A 16,952-nucleotide genomic window follows, 5' to 3' on the forward strand; every position below is an offset into this window, starting at 1 on the left:
TCACACACCTCGCCATGGCAATCATCCTAAAAACCTACCAAAGCGGTTTAATATCTCGTTCTAGATCATGACTGCATGAAACCAAAAGCTTATCTTTTTTAGGTGGGTAATGTATTCTCTTGAGGACACAGAAAACAGCAACTTCACGCTTCTTCATGGACAACGCTCGGATACCTGCCTCAACAATTACTAGAACTGTAAAAACAGTTGCTCAGACCCGACCACTGATGGTCCATTCTCCATATTTTCCTAGTACATTTACCTGCCAATTTGTCTTTCCTTTACCTGGCAGTAGATTTGTCCACTGGCAATTTGTCTAAATGTTCCCCCACCCATCTATTTATCATGTCAACAGCCTGCCAACCATGTGCCCCCTTCATTCGATCATCTGTCTGTCCGCACGTACACCTGGCAGCGCGTTCCACCATCTAGCCCTCCTTTCCATTCCATGGTCATGCTTTGCTGAGTCAGCATGCCAATTACCTGACTGCACAGGTGTACATCCATCAATCTAGCCATCCGTTGGTTCATTTGTCCTTCCTTTCATCCATCCCACCGCCCCCTGTTTATTGTCCACACATTCATCCACCACCATAATCATTAATGTCTCAATCCCGCCATTATGAACCGGATCATCCATTCTCCACATGTGCAAATCCGTCCATTCATCTAGACATCCAACCATTTGCACCCATCGCTGACATTACTGATGCACTCATCGTTGCATCCATCTGCCTGTCCTGTTGCCCGTCCATCTCTCCAGACATTCCCTTTGCCGTCAACACGCCTGCGGTGGGTGCACCCCATGCATCCATGTCTGCACGCGTGTGCGAGATGAATCTGCAGACTCCCTGCGTACTGAGCATGCCCAGCATACTCCATTACTCCACAAAGGGGCCCCCATCCATCACTGGGAGAGACACACCTCTGAGCCCAATGCTAGGCTCGTGTCTGGCCTTTACAGAGCTGCCCTTGCGGCAGTAAAATCAGGGCTAAGGCGCCCTTGTGAATGCAGGCCGAGGCTGAGATCTACATGCAGCTAGAAATCGACAGCAATCATTCTTTCAGGGTAAAATCAATGCAAATGTAACAAGCACTGGCAATGGCAACAGTTTGGGCTTTTGTGTAGACATGGGAAAGGCACTTGCCAAGCCCTGCCATAGTGGATATTAACTTGCCATTGAAGGTAGCAGGTGCAAAATGGTGCAGATACCAGGGGAGCTAATATCAGTGCCTGGCAAATGCCTAATACTTATACGCACGCCAAAACTGTTGGCTTTGCCAATGCTTGTTTTAACAGAACTTCAGTAAGGGGCACTCATAGTGTGTATAAATCGAGTTTCTGAAGCTGGACCTGGTTAAGACATTTTTATTACACCAGTAGCACATTTAGCACATCAATTAAGTCACTGGGCCTCATTACGAGTTTGGCCGGCACGGCTGCCGCACAACTCGTGAAAATACCGGCACCCGGCAATGGGCAATTACTGGGTCATTCCTACCCTGCCGGACCCGGTAATTACCCGTAGCCAAGTGCCGGTGCCCATTACTCCCGATTCCCATTTGAGCCCAGTAGGGCTCGATGGGAATGGGGAGGTCAGATGCACCGGCACCATTCATGAATGGTGCCGGTGCATCGACAAGTTGTGCTCGCAGGTGCCGGTCTGCAGAAAGGCACCCCTGAGCACAACTCATAATTTGCCGGTCCGGTAGCAACGGTGCCGGTAGCTTACCGTCATCGTTAGTACCGGCCATTAACTCTTAGATGAAAAAACACTGGCAAGCTTTTCGGGTGCAAAGTTTGATGGTAAGGTTTGAATAAAGAGAGCTCCCATGAGAGGGTGTTTTGGGTGGGCAGGGGCAGTAACTGCATGGGAATGGCCATAGGGATTAGCATGGTGATGGGCAGTCAGTGGGTGGGCAAATAACCAAACAGCACCTAGCAACTTTGGGGGTCATTACAACCTGGGCGCAAAGGGATACCGGGCACTGGTAATGACACCGGTGCCGGTTCCCTTTGCGCCCTATTCCGAGGTCCCGTTGCGGGTCCCTCCCTTAACACCTGGTTTTACCAGGCTTTATGGACGGGACCTGCAAAAAGATACCGGGGGCAATTTGCGGTACCGTTATTGACGCCTTACCCCTTCCCATTGAGCCCTATGGGGGCTCAAATGGGAATGGGGAATGGCTTTTCAAATGGGGACTTACCGGTCCCTTAAAGGTCGGAATAGACCGGTAAGTCCCAATACCACCAAGTCGGTGGCGGTACCGGTATTGGTGCTAGTCATGACGCTAATAGCGCCATGACTAGCACCAACCTCGGAATGAGGGCCTTTGTGTTCATCCTCATAGGCCATTTCTCCCTGTCTGTACTCTAATGCAATCGTTTTGACTTATAGGTGGCGCAAACGCCCCTTAATAGTACAAACTAAAATGTAACAGACACAAGCATCTAACCAACTGCTAGGATTTGGTGTACTTCAACTTTTCAGAAAATTGGTACCAGAAGAGCAATCCTTATGAATGGACCCCTAAAAGTTAACAGCCTGTTCTTTACTCCACCTCTTTCTCTGCTGATTTTTCGGCAGATAAGTATCATTTTTAACTAGTTCCACATTATTTGACATTGTCTTGTCAATTTGCTAGGATGTGGATGCTTGATGAAATATTGACAGTGCTGCAGTAATTAGCGCTTGTCTCTCAGTACTCTGTCTCTATCTTTCCTGTTTCAGCCCTCAGTGAGGCGTGCAACGCCATTGTGCTAGGGGGGCTCCAGCCCCCCCCCCCCCCGCCGATATGTGAGTTGAGGGGCAGGGCTTGCACACCAGGGCTGCCCCTTCTTTGTGCGCTTATTATTGCGCTTAATTACTAACCACCACCAGGCCTACCCTGCCTGGCTTTATTCACAGGGTAATTTACAGATGAAAGGAGAGCGATCCTCATGTCCTCCTAACCACTGTCTAAACACACACCCTGAAGCTCAGGATTGCCATTATCATGCAAGGCCACTGGCAGGGTCCTGGACTGGGCTGCCTGTGGCCTTGTAATTACCTGCAATTTCTTCTTTCTCTTCCACTGATGCTCTGATGGCTCATTACCTTGGCAACAAGGCTTCCATCTAAAATAAGGCTTCCCTTTTTTATAGGGAAGCCAATAAGTTTGACAGTTCGTGACAAATGCAACCTGTATCCAAGTAACATTACTACAGCATGGGTTCATATCCCAGCTTCCTTCACTGTTTAACCAAAGTGTATGTTGTCTTCAAATCCAATCACTTGGTTATTCTCATTGGCATATTGCGCTTGCTTGGGCACCATGCTAGACAGCCCATGATATGATATGATAGTTTATTTATATAGCGCCTATACATAATGGCCCTCATTACAACACTGGTGCTAAACCATGGCACTATTAGCACCCTGTTTGGTGCCGGTGTTGTAACGAGTCCGCCATGGTGAAATGGGGAAATACCGCCCCATTCCAAGGTTGGCGGGGCGGTATTTCCCCATTTCACCATGGCCCTTCCCCATTCCCATTTTTGCCCCATAGGGCTCAATTGGAATGGGGAAGGCGGCAATTACGGTACCGCAAATTGCGGTACCGTAATTGCCTGCGAGGTCCCTTTGCGGGTCCCTACTTTAACGGCTGGTCCAGACCAGCCGTTCAGGTCGGGTCACGCAAAGGGACCTCGTAGTAAGGCGTTAAGTGGTTAACGGCGCTGCAGCCTTTTACGGCGCCGTTAACCACTTAGCGCCTGTGTCGTAATGAGGCCCAATGTGTTTCAAAGCGTTTCAAGGCAAGGGAGGGAACAAGGGAAAATACAATGACATTCTTACAGGCCATGAACAGAAAGGATGTGAAATTAACTATCGTACTCGGCCTGATGACATTTCAGATAGTGCACGGAAGGCAGTAAACCAAGGTGCTACTAGCACCTTGGTCCATGCCGGTAAATTATCGGCACCGCCTTGGGGGAAAGGGGAATTACTGCCCCATTCCAAGGATGGCGTGGCGGTAATTCCCCCTTCCACCATTGCCCTTCCCCATTCCCATTTTTGCACCAAAGGGCATAATGGGAATGGGGAAGGTGCTAATTACGGTACCGCAAATTTGCGGTGCTGTAATTAGCACCAAGGTCCCTTTGCGGGTTGGTTTTTAACGCCTGCAAAAAGCAGGCCTTAAAGTACCAACCCGCAAAGGGACCTCGTAGTAAGGCGGTAAGGGTTAGCGGTCACCGGTACCATTACCGGTGACCGTTAACCCTTAACGCCTTCCGTGTAATGAGGCCCATAGATAAGAAAGGGAGTGGGAGAGTGGGAAGGAAATGGAAACAGACAGGCGACTACCGTACTAGGCCCGATGACATTTCTGGTAGAGCCAGAGAAAAACAAAAGGCGAGAGGGAGGGGTGCAGAAAGGGAGGGGTGGAACAAAACAAGCGACTATCGTACCAGGCCGATGACATTTCAGATAGTGCTGGAGGGTGGTGGGCGGATTGAACCCAGTTTCTGAAGTGGCCCCTCCCATCACCAGATATCCCACCCAAAATGTAGGTTTTGTTGCTCCCCTACCCTCAGTGCCGCATTTCCGGTAGCAAACACAGGAATGGAGAAGCATAGATTTGTCATTGTGTCTTTCCACACTTCCTATTCTATGGCGGCTTCGTAATGGGGGGTTGTCGCATGCAGGAGGCCAGCACCTCATGGAGCATTCCCCGTGGCAGCCTCTCCCCCCAGCCTCAAAAAATAGAGCGACCCGGATCTGCATGCTCTCTTCTCCAAATGCCTTACATGATCATTGTCAGGACTGCTGGGAGCCAGTATGCTGCATGCACAGACCTCGCAATGCGGCTCCGCGCTCCATGCTCAAATCCATAGTGCTGCAGAGTCGTAGACAGGGCAGGGCCTGAGCCATACTTGCCAACATTCTGTGACCAAAAAGATGTAGGATTCTTCAAGTTTCAAAAATAATAATTCGTATAACAATGACATCACAGGAAAATACAAAACATCTGTTGTTGGCACCATTGAAGCATTCTAAAATACACAACCCATCAAACAGCACAACATGAAAAGATGTTCAAATGTTTAAAATGTATAATTCGGATTGGTATGTTAACACCAAATCCAATTACATAGAAGGGGTTCATAGACATAATTATGTTTTCGAAATTATGACTGGACACCCATAGAAGGTAATCACACAGAGCAGGTAGGCAACATTTGCCACTGCTCTGTAGCAGAGGCCTGGGCAATACATATGTATTCCCGCAGTGCAAGTTGAACACTGACTGACATGGAGACTGATACCCCCCTCAGTTTGATAGGCAGATGATGTGTGATGGTAGTACGCTCTGCCACTTGCCTTCACTGCTGGTTCAGATAAGGGTTGTCCCCGCAAGAGTACAGGACAGAGTCACGTCGCTGACAGGTCAGTGGATTGGACCGAGCCCAATCTAAGTAATCCCCTAGCAGCCCGCTGTACAGACAGACTAATTAATGTGTTGCATGCTTTGTCCTAGAGCCTGCCTTAGAGTCACAAATTACCTGCCAATGTAAAAAGCAGTAGGATCTGTCACTCAAATCTGTAGGCGGTAGGAATGCTTAATAAGCAGTAGCCTACTGCCTAAATCTGTAGGGTTGGCATGTATGCTGAGCGGGCAATGTCCCCCCAGAATCTGAAAATGCCCATTTTGCAGCGCTGTGTGGACATTTACAGATGTTAATGACACTGCGGTGGGACTGACTACATTAGCTTCAGGCCCCACTTGTTAGACAATCCTGGCCACGCCTCTGGCACTGCTACTAATCCGTTTCATGGGTGGATTTATATAAAAGGCTTTTAGGTGCTACTTCGGGAGGAAGTTTTTTCTGGCTCTGGTATCTCAATGCTTCCGGTCGCTCATCCTGTATTGAGAATTGAGAAACATGTTCTTGTCCCCATACATTTAGACCATGTCCAGCTCCTCTGATTGGTCTATTATGTGGAGGAGGGCCAGCTGTGGGACGAAAATGAGGCAGGGCACGAGGGGTACCTTCAGAAAAAGAACACATCTGCAGAAATTACTCAAGAATACGCAGATGGGGCTCCAGCAGTCAGTTTGAAAAGGGTCTTGAGGAAGTCTGTCTCAGACGAAGTGCTTCCAGTCTAACAGAGGTTGGACAACCTAGAGGTTTTTTGGCACAGCAGTCCTCAACTATGTATGTCCTTTGTTGAATAGCAAGTACAGCCAAGAGGCTATTCAGGACCTCCACAAGAGGCCATTGTATCAGCCCAAAAGAAACCTTCTCTTCTATCTTTTATCCCACCAAGGCTCTAATGCCAAAATGTAGGTCTCCCTCCCAGAGACCATGTCCGCCGTCCAAAGGCCAACAGCAGACTTATAGCAAGAGGGACTATGCCAGGTTTGGGACCCTCGACCGGGAGGAAGTACTTGCAGGATAGACCTATAAAGACACCTGCAGAGGCGTCCGCCTGGAACAAGGAAACCGTCTCAGAAGATGAGTGGCCAGATCCACAACTCAGGAAACTGACAAAGCCACATCTTCTAGCCTTGCATGAACTCCCTGTTCAGTGATGTTTGACCCTGACGGAATCTACCATCCACATGTTTTTATTCTGAAATCCGTGAGATAGGTGAGCACGCACTTCCTTCCATGCCTCCCTCTCTTGTTTCGGGAGGATAGGTCAGGGGCAACGTGGTCGCCTTGGAAGGACGACGACGTGGAGCAGCACACGTTTGATCCCGGGTCACCACTTAGAAACCTTTTTTAAATAACCAAGAATAGTAATTATGGCCGATCCCAATCAGCTCTACAGGTGAACCATAGGCTGCAGCATTAGCCGGACGAGACGCACACTGTAATGCAGTGGTATTAAAACGTTTAAACGTTTTTATACTGAGCCCAGCTTGGGTAAAATATTGTTTCCAGGCCCTCCACAAGTTATAAATGCTTATCTTTCCTATTCAAAGCAGTCACCATTATCCCTTTCTAAAGAGTTTCACTCCTCCGCAGACATCCTTCATACACTCTAGAGGGTGCCAGCCTCACAGTTTACAGACTACTGCATTCAGTGCCACATACCGAGGCCGGTTCGCAAGCTGCTTCGAAATGGAGACCTGCTCACCACTAGTCATCCACGAGTAAGCGATACGGCTACTGTGAATGTCCAATCACCAGCTCAGAGCAGGGGTGGTGTGCAGGGCTGCGTACCACGGAAAGGGTTCCCGTCTGACTTCGAGATGGCGGACGAGGTTTTAAATCCTCGGTCAGTGCTCAAAGGAGCAATTTGATAATTTGGGAAACAAGGAGAGACACAAATCAAACACACATGTGGGTTCTAACAAGGGGAAAATGACACCGGGTAGGAAGGCGGGAAAAAAGAAATCCCCACCAATCACATAGCGCTGCTAGAAAAGAAAGATTGCCTATCCAATCCCTCACATTATAAGTTGATCTAATTGCTGGCCATGGATATAAAAGGAAGCAAAAGGAGGAAATTGACTTTGAGGTAGTTGGGACAGTTGTCCAGAGAGCAGGTGCAGAGAGGGCAGAATAAACAGATAGGAGAGAAGGCACAGCTCAACCAGCTACATAGCCCACTGAAACAAATCAGAGATCAAGGTGATGAAGCTGCCAAGAAACTGCTGGAGATTCTATCCAGGTGCTGGTGGAGCCCGAATCAGGAGAGCAACAGAAGAGGACCTATTCAAGACATGAACACAGTTTCTACCAGGAGAGGGAGACATCAAAGGAAGAGACAGAGCCTGTTAAGGGGTCGAACCCACAAAGGGGGGGGGCGACCCTTGACTGGTGAGTGACAATAATTTCAGACTGGCAAGCTGGGGAGAAGGGGATTCGTAAGATGCCCCTCAAGACAAGGGAGAGTAAGCAGTAGTCGCTGGTAGGCATATACGCATCTACCCTTAAAAGCCTCAGTAGAAGACCCACAGTCAGAGGGCCAGAACCTCTGTCAGGCCCCGCACTCAGGATTTGACCAGCTTTGTATGGTCAGAAATATTTAGGAGCCTTCACAATGACAGACGCCACACACAGGACAGATACACACAAACGGTATTGCAGGTGCAAGCGAGAATGCACTGCTCTCTTCTACTGAGCTTCTTTGCAGTACCTCCCAATGTATTTAGAATTTGCAGAATTTCTCATAGCAAGCAGAATGCAATGAAAACAACTCCGTCCAAACCCCACTGGCAGACGATACATCATATAGACCTGCACTGCCCAGTCATTTCAAGGTAAAGTTTGTCTGCCAGGCCAGAGGAATGATAGCACAGGAATGTATCCATAAGGAACAGATAAGGAGCCCTTCGGATCAGCCAGAGAGGTCCTCAGGGGAAGGGCGTGGAGATGCAGTGGGGCAAAGGGGAACATGCTGGTAAGCAGAAAGACAAAGTGCATGACTAAAGATAAAAAATGTCAAGGCAAGATGGAAGCCAGAAGTTACATAATGCATGAATGGTGCATGTTAGACAAACCCACCCACACAATATCTCTGCCAGGAAGCGCCCAGAGAAGTGGATTGGACACTCTATCCCTGTGACCGTATAAGATTGGTGAGCATGGCCATGGAGATTGGGTGTTTGGAAGTGAGCCCTTGCACATATTTTGATGCAAATATAGTCTGACACTAGTTTACCAAACTGTGCCTCTAGAGCTTAACCGCATACTTATATGCCTTCATCCGACCCCTCCTTATTGTGTAATAAAGGTGTAGAACTTTGACCTGAGTCTCGAATGTTCTGTTGATCCCACACCATCGCAAAGCCCTTTTGAGAACCTAGGTCTCCTGATTCCAAATTCTGCAACACAATAATTGATCACACATCAAACCGATGTATGAGGTCCAGTGCCTAACACACAGCAAACATTCACCACATTCACAATAAGGTCAAAGTGGACTTGAAACCTGTTGAGCAAGGCCCGATTTGGCACCCTAGCTTAAAAAAACAATACTCAATAATAGAGTAATCAAAGTGCAGCGTAAAAGCGAGCTTTATTCAAAAACCCAGAATAAGCGGCCGGGACAGCATACAAGTAGGTCTCATAGTACATAGTATCAAAACTGTTTCATCAATGGCGTCACACTACAAACTTGATTACACAACTTATGAGCACTTTTAATTGGTTAGTATCCTAAGCTACCTACAGAATACATAGGGGCTAGTCCCTCAGTAAGTTATTACATATCTGATCGCTCCCAGCCTCTTTCTGATAAACCTTTCACCACATCACCACTTTGGGCACTAATTGGCTGGCATCTTCATCCTGGGCGCTATGGCTGTAGGGATTTCGATTGGTTGGCATCTTGCTCACCAACCTTGGACACTTTGACAAGGTGTCAATATATAATTTGAGACATATGGTGGGAGAAGGGAACACAATGGGCTACACATTCTGATGATACAGATTCGAATCCTGGCAAGGCCAAACTTAGCCTTTCATCCTTCCGCGGTTGATAAATGAGCACCACACTCTATGGGTAATAATAAGCAGCGCTCAGATACCTGAGGGTTCATAGTGCTATATAAATGCTAAATTATTATCATTCCCAGGCCATATGCTCTTTCTATTCCTTTGTATTTGGCCTTGTGCAACATCTCATGTCTGTTCGTGCTCTAAGGAGTTTGGCAGGTGTCTTATCTGAACTTGGCTTATAATGAATGGCTAGTGTTTTTCATGACTTGATCACTGGTAAGGGGACCGTGTTGGAGAGTGAATGTGTTCTTATTAATTGTATTTGTAGCAAAGTCTTATGTGTGAGTTATATTCCCTGTGGCCTCTTGGGACACCCTTTCTCTATCCTCTATGGAGTCTCTTGGCATCATATTGTCGTGCACCGGGACATCAATAGCTGTTTTTTTCTTTATAAATCTTAATTAGCTTGGGAGCCTGCAGCTTCTTGTTCTGGGAACTGTTATCTCATCTATGCATTCTGCACGTGCACTAATCCCCTTCATGCCCCTGACCTTGGCGTTTGCTGCTAACTACTGTTCGGCACAGCTTCAGGATTCTAGAATAAATATGTTTTGTAAATTCAGCACCTTTATGAGGCCTGGTTACTCTTAGGCCTGTAGCAGATTTGTGCTGGACAATTGGTGCACCTTGGTTCATTCTCCGCCATGTTGTGCCTTGCATTTCTGTGCATGTTAATGCTCTTCGGAGTTACATATCTATATATGTGTGTATGTACTTCGTGTCTACGTGCAAATATGTTTCATGTCTGCGTGTATGTTCTTAATTTCTAAGTCTGAATATTCTTTGTGTCTATGCACTCTTCATGTCTATGTGTACTTATGTATGCTACATGTACTTCGTGTGTATGCGTGTAGTCATCTAGTCATTCTCTATCTATGTATACAGTAACAGCTACCTGTTATCCTACTTACATCTTCTAATCTTATTCTTAAAGGAACTTTCATGGTCTTAGTTTGCTTCGTCTGTCACTCCTAGACTCATTGGGTGGTAGGGCTGTCTCCGCTGATATTGTTTCTCACCTGGATGATACTGACGTGGGGCAGGGACAGGAAGTGGTACTTGCATACTCATCTGAGTAGGGGCAGTGGGTGTTACCTCTATACTCATCTGCCCTATTACAAACTAGCAATTGCCACAGTCCTACCACATGTGGTGTCTCACTTCTGTGCCCATAACTCATTCAACAACACAGTTGCTGGTGCAGTGTGGAGTGAATAACGCAATTTAAAAAAAAAAAAAAAATTGATTTAAAGAGACTGCTCGGAGACCGCTCTTATGGATGGATATGGATTTTTGTCAACTAGAAGTCCTTAGCACTTACGTTTTTTGTGCAGATCAATGACCTCTCAAACATAAGAACAATTAATTGACATTCTGATGGTGGCCCGCAGTGGTGTCACTAGAGGAGACAGGGGGCGCAATAGCCCCAGATTCTTTTGGTTCTAGTTCTGGATAGAAGCTCCGGGGCTACAACCAAAAGGCTATAGCTAGCCCCGAGCTCCGACAGTCCCGATATTAGCGTAGCCCCGGATATTTTCCAGACCTAGCAACACCTCTGGTTGCCTCTCGCCTCATGGAGACCCTTCTGATCCCATGCCACCGGCACAGATCAGCAGTGGTAGGTAATGTAAACTGGTCTTATATAGAACAACCTCTACCATTTCAGTGGCCTCTATATGTGGTGGGAGAAGACACAGAGCTGCGCTGCTGTTTCAGCCTGGTAGCCAACCTGCTGTGGGGGTGTCCTCACTCTCCTTACCACAAGTCTTGTCGCCGGCAGGATAATGTATGCAGCGACATGTTCAGTTTACATAATGGGGGTCAGTGGAGGCCTGGAGCAGGTTGGCAGCGGCGCACAGGCGACTGAATGACTAATTCACTAACGACTTCATTATGGAGATGGGGAGAGGCCTGGTCAGATGGTTACCAGGTCATCCAGTGCCCCCATCCCGGTGAGCGACAACTCGGAGCAAGTGACTGAGTGGCAACATTTATATGACAAGCGGTATTGCCAACCTGGCACGATGCTACGGGCCTCACATGCTTTCTTCATCCCCTACCGCTTTGTGGCCTCCCCAGCTCACTCCTCCCTTCCTTCCCCTTCACCACCTCCTGGCCTTACTCCACTCTGCAAGAACAAAATGGTACTCTTCAGAATATTAATGTACCTGCGCTTCCTTCCAGGTACATCATTAGTTTAGTGGGCAGTGATTGTAACGGGCTACGTTGCATGCATTTCTAATAGTTGTGCAAATTCGCAGCTTCGTGGGCCGGCAATCCTGCCGTACTTAGCAGATACAAACAGGGGGTTCAATCAGGCGCCCATAGGGTCACACCGGTCGTGTTAGCCAATACCCGGGATGCCCTCTGTGCCAGAGGGCAGGTCGGCAGACAGATCAAGGCAAGGTGGCATGTCTTCCAGTGGAGCCTGTCTCTTTGGGATCCGCTGCTCTGTTCTAGCATGGAAGGCCACAGTGCCTAATCCAGTGGTCTACTAAGCCCCCTCCTGAGTAAAACTATTCTTTCCTGGACCCCGCAAGCTGTAAGTGCGTATTTTTTCTATTAAAAGCAGTCACATAATCCCTTTTTAAGACCCGCCTCGACATCCTACGTGCACCGCTAGTGGGTGGAGGTCACTCACACCCTGCGCATCAGTATATCATGGAGCAGGGTAGAGCGCTAGGTGCAGAGATGGCCTCCAGAGGGCACTGGCACCGGTCCGATCCTGTAATTTGAGGCAACATGGATGCCACTGGAGCCAAGAGATTTTCTGCGGCAGGCATGCATTCACACCACCAAAGAGTCAATGTTGCAAGCCTTTACAGGAGAGAGGGGCTCTATGAAATAGTTTATATTTTGCAATCTACCCAACACTTGAGGCAAAGACCACCACATGGCAGCAATGAATTCTTGAGCATCCTATTTAGCCCGTAGATCAATGTTGTCCACGAATGGGTTGTGCTCAGACAGGCAGGTCCCTTGGGCATGTCTGATGCCAAGCTCAGATAAGTGGGAGCCTTTGCACTATGATGGGAGCACCAAGGTGCTACTCACATAATTTAGGGGTGTTGGTCTGTGTTGCTATGCTGGCAAATATGAAGGGATGTGGGTATCCCCACTGGGGAGAATTTTTGGATCGACGACCTGGGGCACTCCAGGCCAGCCCACATGAAGATATCGACGGAGAGGTGAAAATAAAGCAGGAACCTTAGTGGAAGATGTACAAGCATGAAAACAAAGAATACTGATGGGGGCAAGGCAATGACAAAGGACCAGGAGCTGGGACACAGAGAGAGTGAACGTGACATGTCCCACCGAAAGAACGTGTATGCCTCCAGTGGGAACAGTAGAGAGCCCTTTATGCAATTCCCACATCGCCCCCATGAAAGATCTGTACCTGATCTGCGCATCCTGGGTCGCGCGTGGCGTGGAACCGTAGAGAGCGGGCTGCGCTCTATCCGGCAGCTCCTCAGCAGCATCCTATCGACTGCTGAGTGGCCATGTAGGGGAGAATGGTCGGGAACTGTGGCAAAATGACTACTGTGCTGCGGGAGTACAGGGATTAGTAGCGGCTAACGGGCCAACTCTGCGCCACACTACTACTAAACCACCAGTGATCCCAATCTTATAGAGGAAGCAGGCACAGCCTGTGCCTCCTTCGGTAGTGCATGCCTAGCGAAGGCTACATCTTCCGGAGGGGTGTGAGCTGATACAGTTGCAGCCCAAACAATAATAGTACAGTGGTAGCAAAATAAAAGAATGTTCAACCAAGGATTTGGGAAACTAGGAACTTTAATAAAAACTAACGATGCACATCAGCCTCTCAAAATTGAATGATGTTACATCTGACATTTAAAACATATTCCAGTCAAGTTTTCACTGGCCATTATTTTGCTGGCTCGACCCGCGCTTGGCTCTGTGAGCCAGGCGCGACCCGCCGGCTCAGCCATGGCTCGACCATGCCCATGAATTCTCTGGCTCACCCGCCTCTTTGTTTAAGTTTGCATTCCACTTCACAATGGCAACGGCCAGGCTGCCGTACTTGTGCTACCACTTTCTGGCCCTTATTTACAGAGTGTTTTAAAATGGGGTTTTGCCATTATAAAATCCTTCTTTGAATTAGGCCCTCAGTGTATCATGGGCAACTTTCAGATTCCTGGCCAGGCTCTGCGATGCCCACACTTCATGATGCTCTTTTGTGTTATCTACAGTGCATGCTGTCTGTGGTCCAGAATTATAGGAGCTACGTTTCTCCATCGGCTTCGGGGCAATTAGTACACATTTCCTGGTAAATACTGCTAGTTTGTGGGCCTCATCACGAGTTGGGCGGTAGCCCTTAAATGCGGTACTAGCAGGGTTACCGCCGCATTTAAGGGTCCGCCCAATCATGAGTATGGAGTGTTTACCCCCAGCGCTGAGCTGGGGGTAAACACGACAAAAAAATGCAGATTTTCAGTGCAATTACTGTGTGGTAATACCGTTTACTGCCAAACCCATGATCCGGCGTTAATACCGCCAGAAGGGTGGGCGGTAATGCAAATAGAGTTGGGGGCGTTATCCCGACTCCACCCAACGCGTGATGAGGCCCTGTGTCACTTGGCAAATGCTAAATGCATGGTTGATGCATGCAAAAAAGGATTTCTACAAAGTCACTGGGCCTCATTAGGACCCAGGCGGTAAGGGGTTTACGGCAGCGTAAACAGCGCTGACCCTTACCGCCTGATTCCGAGGTACCTTAGCGCCATGGCGGATTTAACACCTGCTTTTAGCGCTAAGGGACCATGTTGTTAATTACGCCACCGTAATTTACGGTGGCGTAATTAACGCCTTCCCCACTCCCATTATGCCTTATGGGGCAAAAATGGGAATGGGGAAGGGTAAATGGGGATTGGGGACTTACCGCCCCGCCAACCTCGGAATGGGGCGGTAAGTCCGCCAACCACCATGGCGTAAACGTAGTTTACGCCATGGTGGTAAAGGTACGACCCAGGCGGTAACTTACCGCCTGGGTCGTAATGAGGGCCACTGTGTTCTCAGACACTGGATGTTTAAGTGCAGCTCCTCTTCTGCAGCAACAAGGCACTTAGGAATATTGGGTCTCATTACGAGTTTGATGGTGAAGTAAACTTTGGCCGACAATTACATTACTGTCAATGACCTTGGAGATGAAGTGGAGGATTTACTCCTCCACTTTGCCTCCAAAAAATGGAGGATTTATATGTGGGAATTACTGCTCACAGTACATCCTCCAAAATCCGGTGGACTCCAAAAATTCCTGCTAACACCGCTGTTACCCCACTCACAATCCTGCAGTAATCCGGGAGAACGAGTGTGGGAAACGGAAAACGAGTGTGCCAGTAATTCCAACGAAATGAGTCACCTATAGGTTAGCCAAGGGGACTTCAAGCAGGATTTCGAAGTGTTCTGTTTACAAATAGATGATGTTGTGGGGTGTAGGATGGAAAGTGTTGGGCTTCTACCCCATTATTGACTACAGCATTTTGAGATGGCATGACAGCTATAAAAACAACTAAAATCACATGCTATGCCTTCCCCCACACTTGTTTCTAGTGAAGAGAGATTGGTACAAACATATAAGGCCTAGAGAAGGCAGTGCACCAAAGTGTAGTCAGCTGCAGCCCTCTGTGGGACACAGATACAGCTTTGGTTCACATGCTCTGGTACCTCCCTGGATGCAGGGATGGTGTCAGGGCCTTTCAATCATTTCAGTTGAAAGGGGGTTTGAGCCTCAGGGCCCCCCAGAAACTGCCCCCTTGTTGCCAGTCAGCCTTCTTCTAACACGAAAATATACTCCTTTCTATATCACTTTTCTTCTGGAACTGAGTTTGCTGGAGCTCTTCAGGCTGTCACTTCCCTCAGGGTATGCTGAAGTGTTCTTATCACCTAGTTGCCTTTTAACACGGGTTATCCACATCAGCCCCCCAACCCCAAGTCAAAAACATTATTCATTGCTTTTCAGTGGCCATTTCGTGTTTCAGCTCCCTGCTGGCTGGCCATTTCTTGATAATCGGCGGCTATTAACCCCTGCCTATATTTCTTTGTCTCCATTATAATGTATGCACCCGACGGGTGCCCCAGACTGTTGTTTTCCACTGTAAGCAATGGCAGCCCGCCCCAACCATCATGTTGTAATGATCCCCCACGAGCCATGACACATCTGCAAATGGGGTTGCCTGGATGCTTTATATATGCACTCTGACCCAGTGAGGTACATTTGGAGGTTGGGAGGCTGCTTACTGATGTGATTCAGAATGTATTTTTTAGGACTTGAGGCTATGCTTGGCTTATCTGACCTTAGTCGTGTTTATAGATGGCCAAGGATGTAGTTTGTTTGGAGAGAAGGGAAAGATTCTTATGTCTCTATGAACTCGAAATCATGACATTATAAATGTGCCTCATTATTTTCACTGTAATTCATATATGCCTTGTATGTTTTCGGCCTTAAATAAAAACATTTAAACAAAAAAAAGATTGACTACTTCTTCTGGGAAGACAAGAGACACACTGGTGCTGTTTGTTCCACACTTGTGATTGCCACATGCAATGCAGGTGATGTTCCTCTCCTCCTAAATACTTTCTATCAGAAGGGCTGCTCTCCTGCCACTCTTGTTTTCCCACTCATACATCAACCAAATGCTGATAATGAGATTCTCTCGCACGTTTTAAAAACATACGTGTTCAACCTTAACCTAGGCTGTACCCGACACTCCCTTGCTCTCTCTGAACTCTGATCCCCTGCTGCCTGCCCCTTTTCTGTCTTCTATGTGTGCTCTAAGGCCCAGGTGCATGCAGCGCTTTATAAAAATTCAAATAAATAAATAAACTCCACCTCTGTCACAAAGATCTTAGAAGGTTTGGCCCTTGTAAGATTGGCAGGGAGTTAGGCCTCCTGGAAATAGCACTCAACGTTTACATATTTGCATGCATGCTTGTTGCTTGGATCCAAGGAGTAGAACTACACAACTGCTACATTTTATTTTGGTGTGTGGTTATAGTCTTGTGCAGTAGCAACATTAACTTTAGTTGCTTACTTATATCCTGATTTTACCTGGTTGACTTGGGCAACCACAGCAGGGGTCACCTTAGGTTCATAACCAAGATTGTAGCTCAAAATTGCATTTACTGCTTGTCTTTTATTTGCACACCCATACATTGTTGTCGATGTGCGACCAGGGAGTGGAGGGGAATGCACAAGGGACATGGGAACCCCTATTCCAGGGGTCTGCAACCTGCTGCCTTTCAGATGTTTTGTACTACTACTCCCATGATCCCTCCACATTGATTATACTGACTAGGGCTGATGGGAGTTGTAGTCCAAAACATCCAGAGAGCCAAAGGTTGAAGACTCTTGCCCTATTCTAACGGGAACTGGAGAAAATACTATCAAAACAACAAGGGGCTTCTTCCTGTCAGACAACATTTAAAAGTGCCTATA

The 16,952-nt window shown here is 47.7% G+C and overlaps 1 protein-coding gene across 1 annotated transcript in view; it reads left to right on the forward strand.

The window, feature by feature from the left end:
- Nucleotides 1-11,520: 11,520 nt before the first annotated feature.
- LOC138505127 (uncharacterized) overlaps nucleotides 11,521-16,952 on the forward strand; it is a 91,424-nt gene continuing 85,992 nt past the window's right edge. The window contains exon 1 of the mRNA XM_069625421.1: nucleotides 11,521-11,680. Within this exon, the coding sequence (XP_069481522.1) occupies nucleotides 11,521-11,680 (160 nt within the window). The remainder of the gene's footprint in view (nucleotides 11,681-16,952) is intronic.

Source organism: Ambystoma mexicanum, chromosome 11 (assembly GCF_040938575.1).
Source record: "Ambystoma mexicanum isolate Mex_15411 chromosome 11, UKY_AmexF1_1, whole genome shotgun sequence".
Classification (NCBI taxonomy): Eukaryota; Metazoa; Chordata; class Amphibia; order Caudata; family Ambystomatidae; genus Ambystoma; species Ambystoma mexicanum.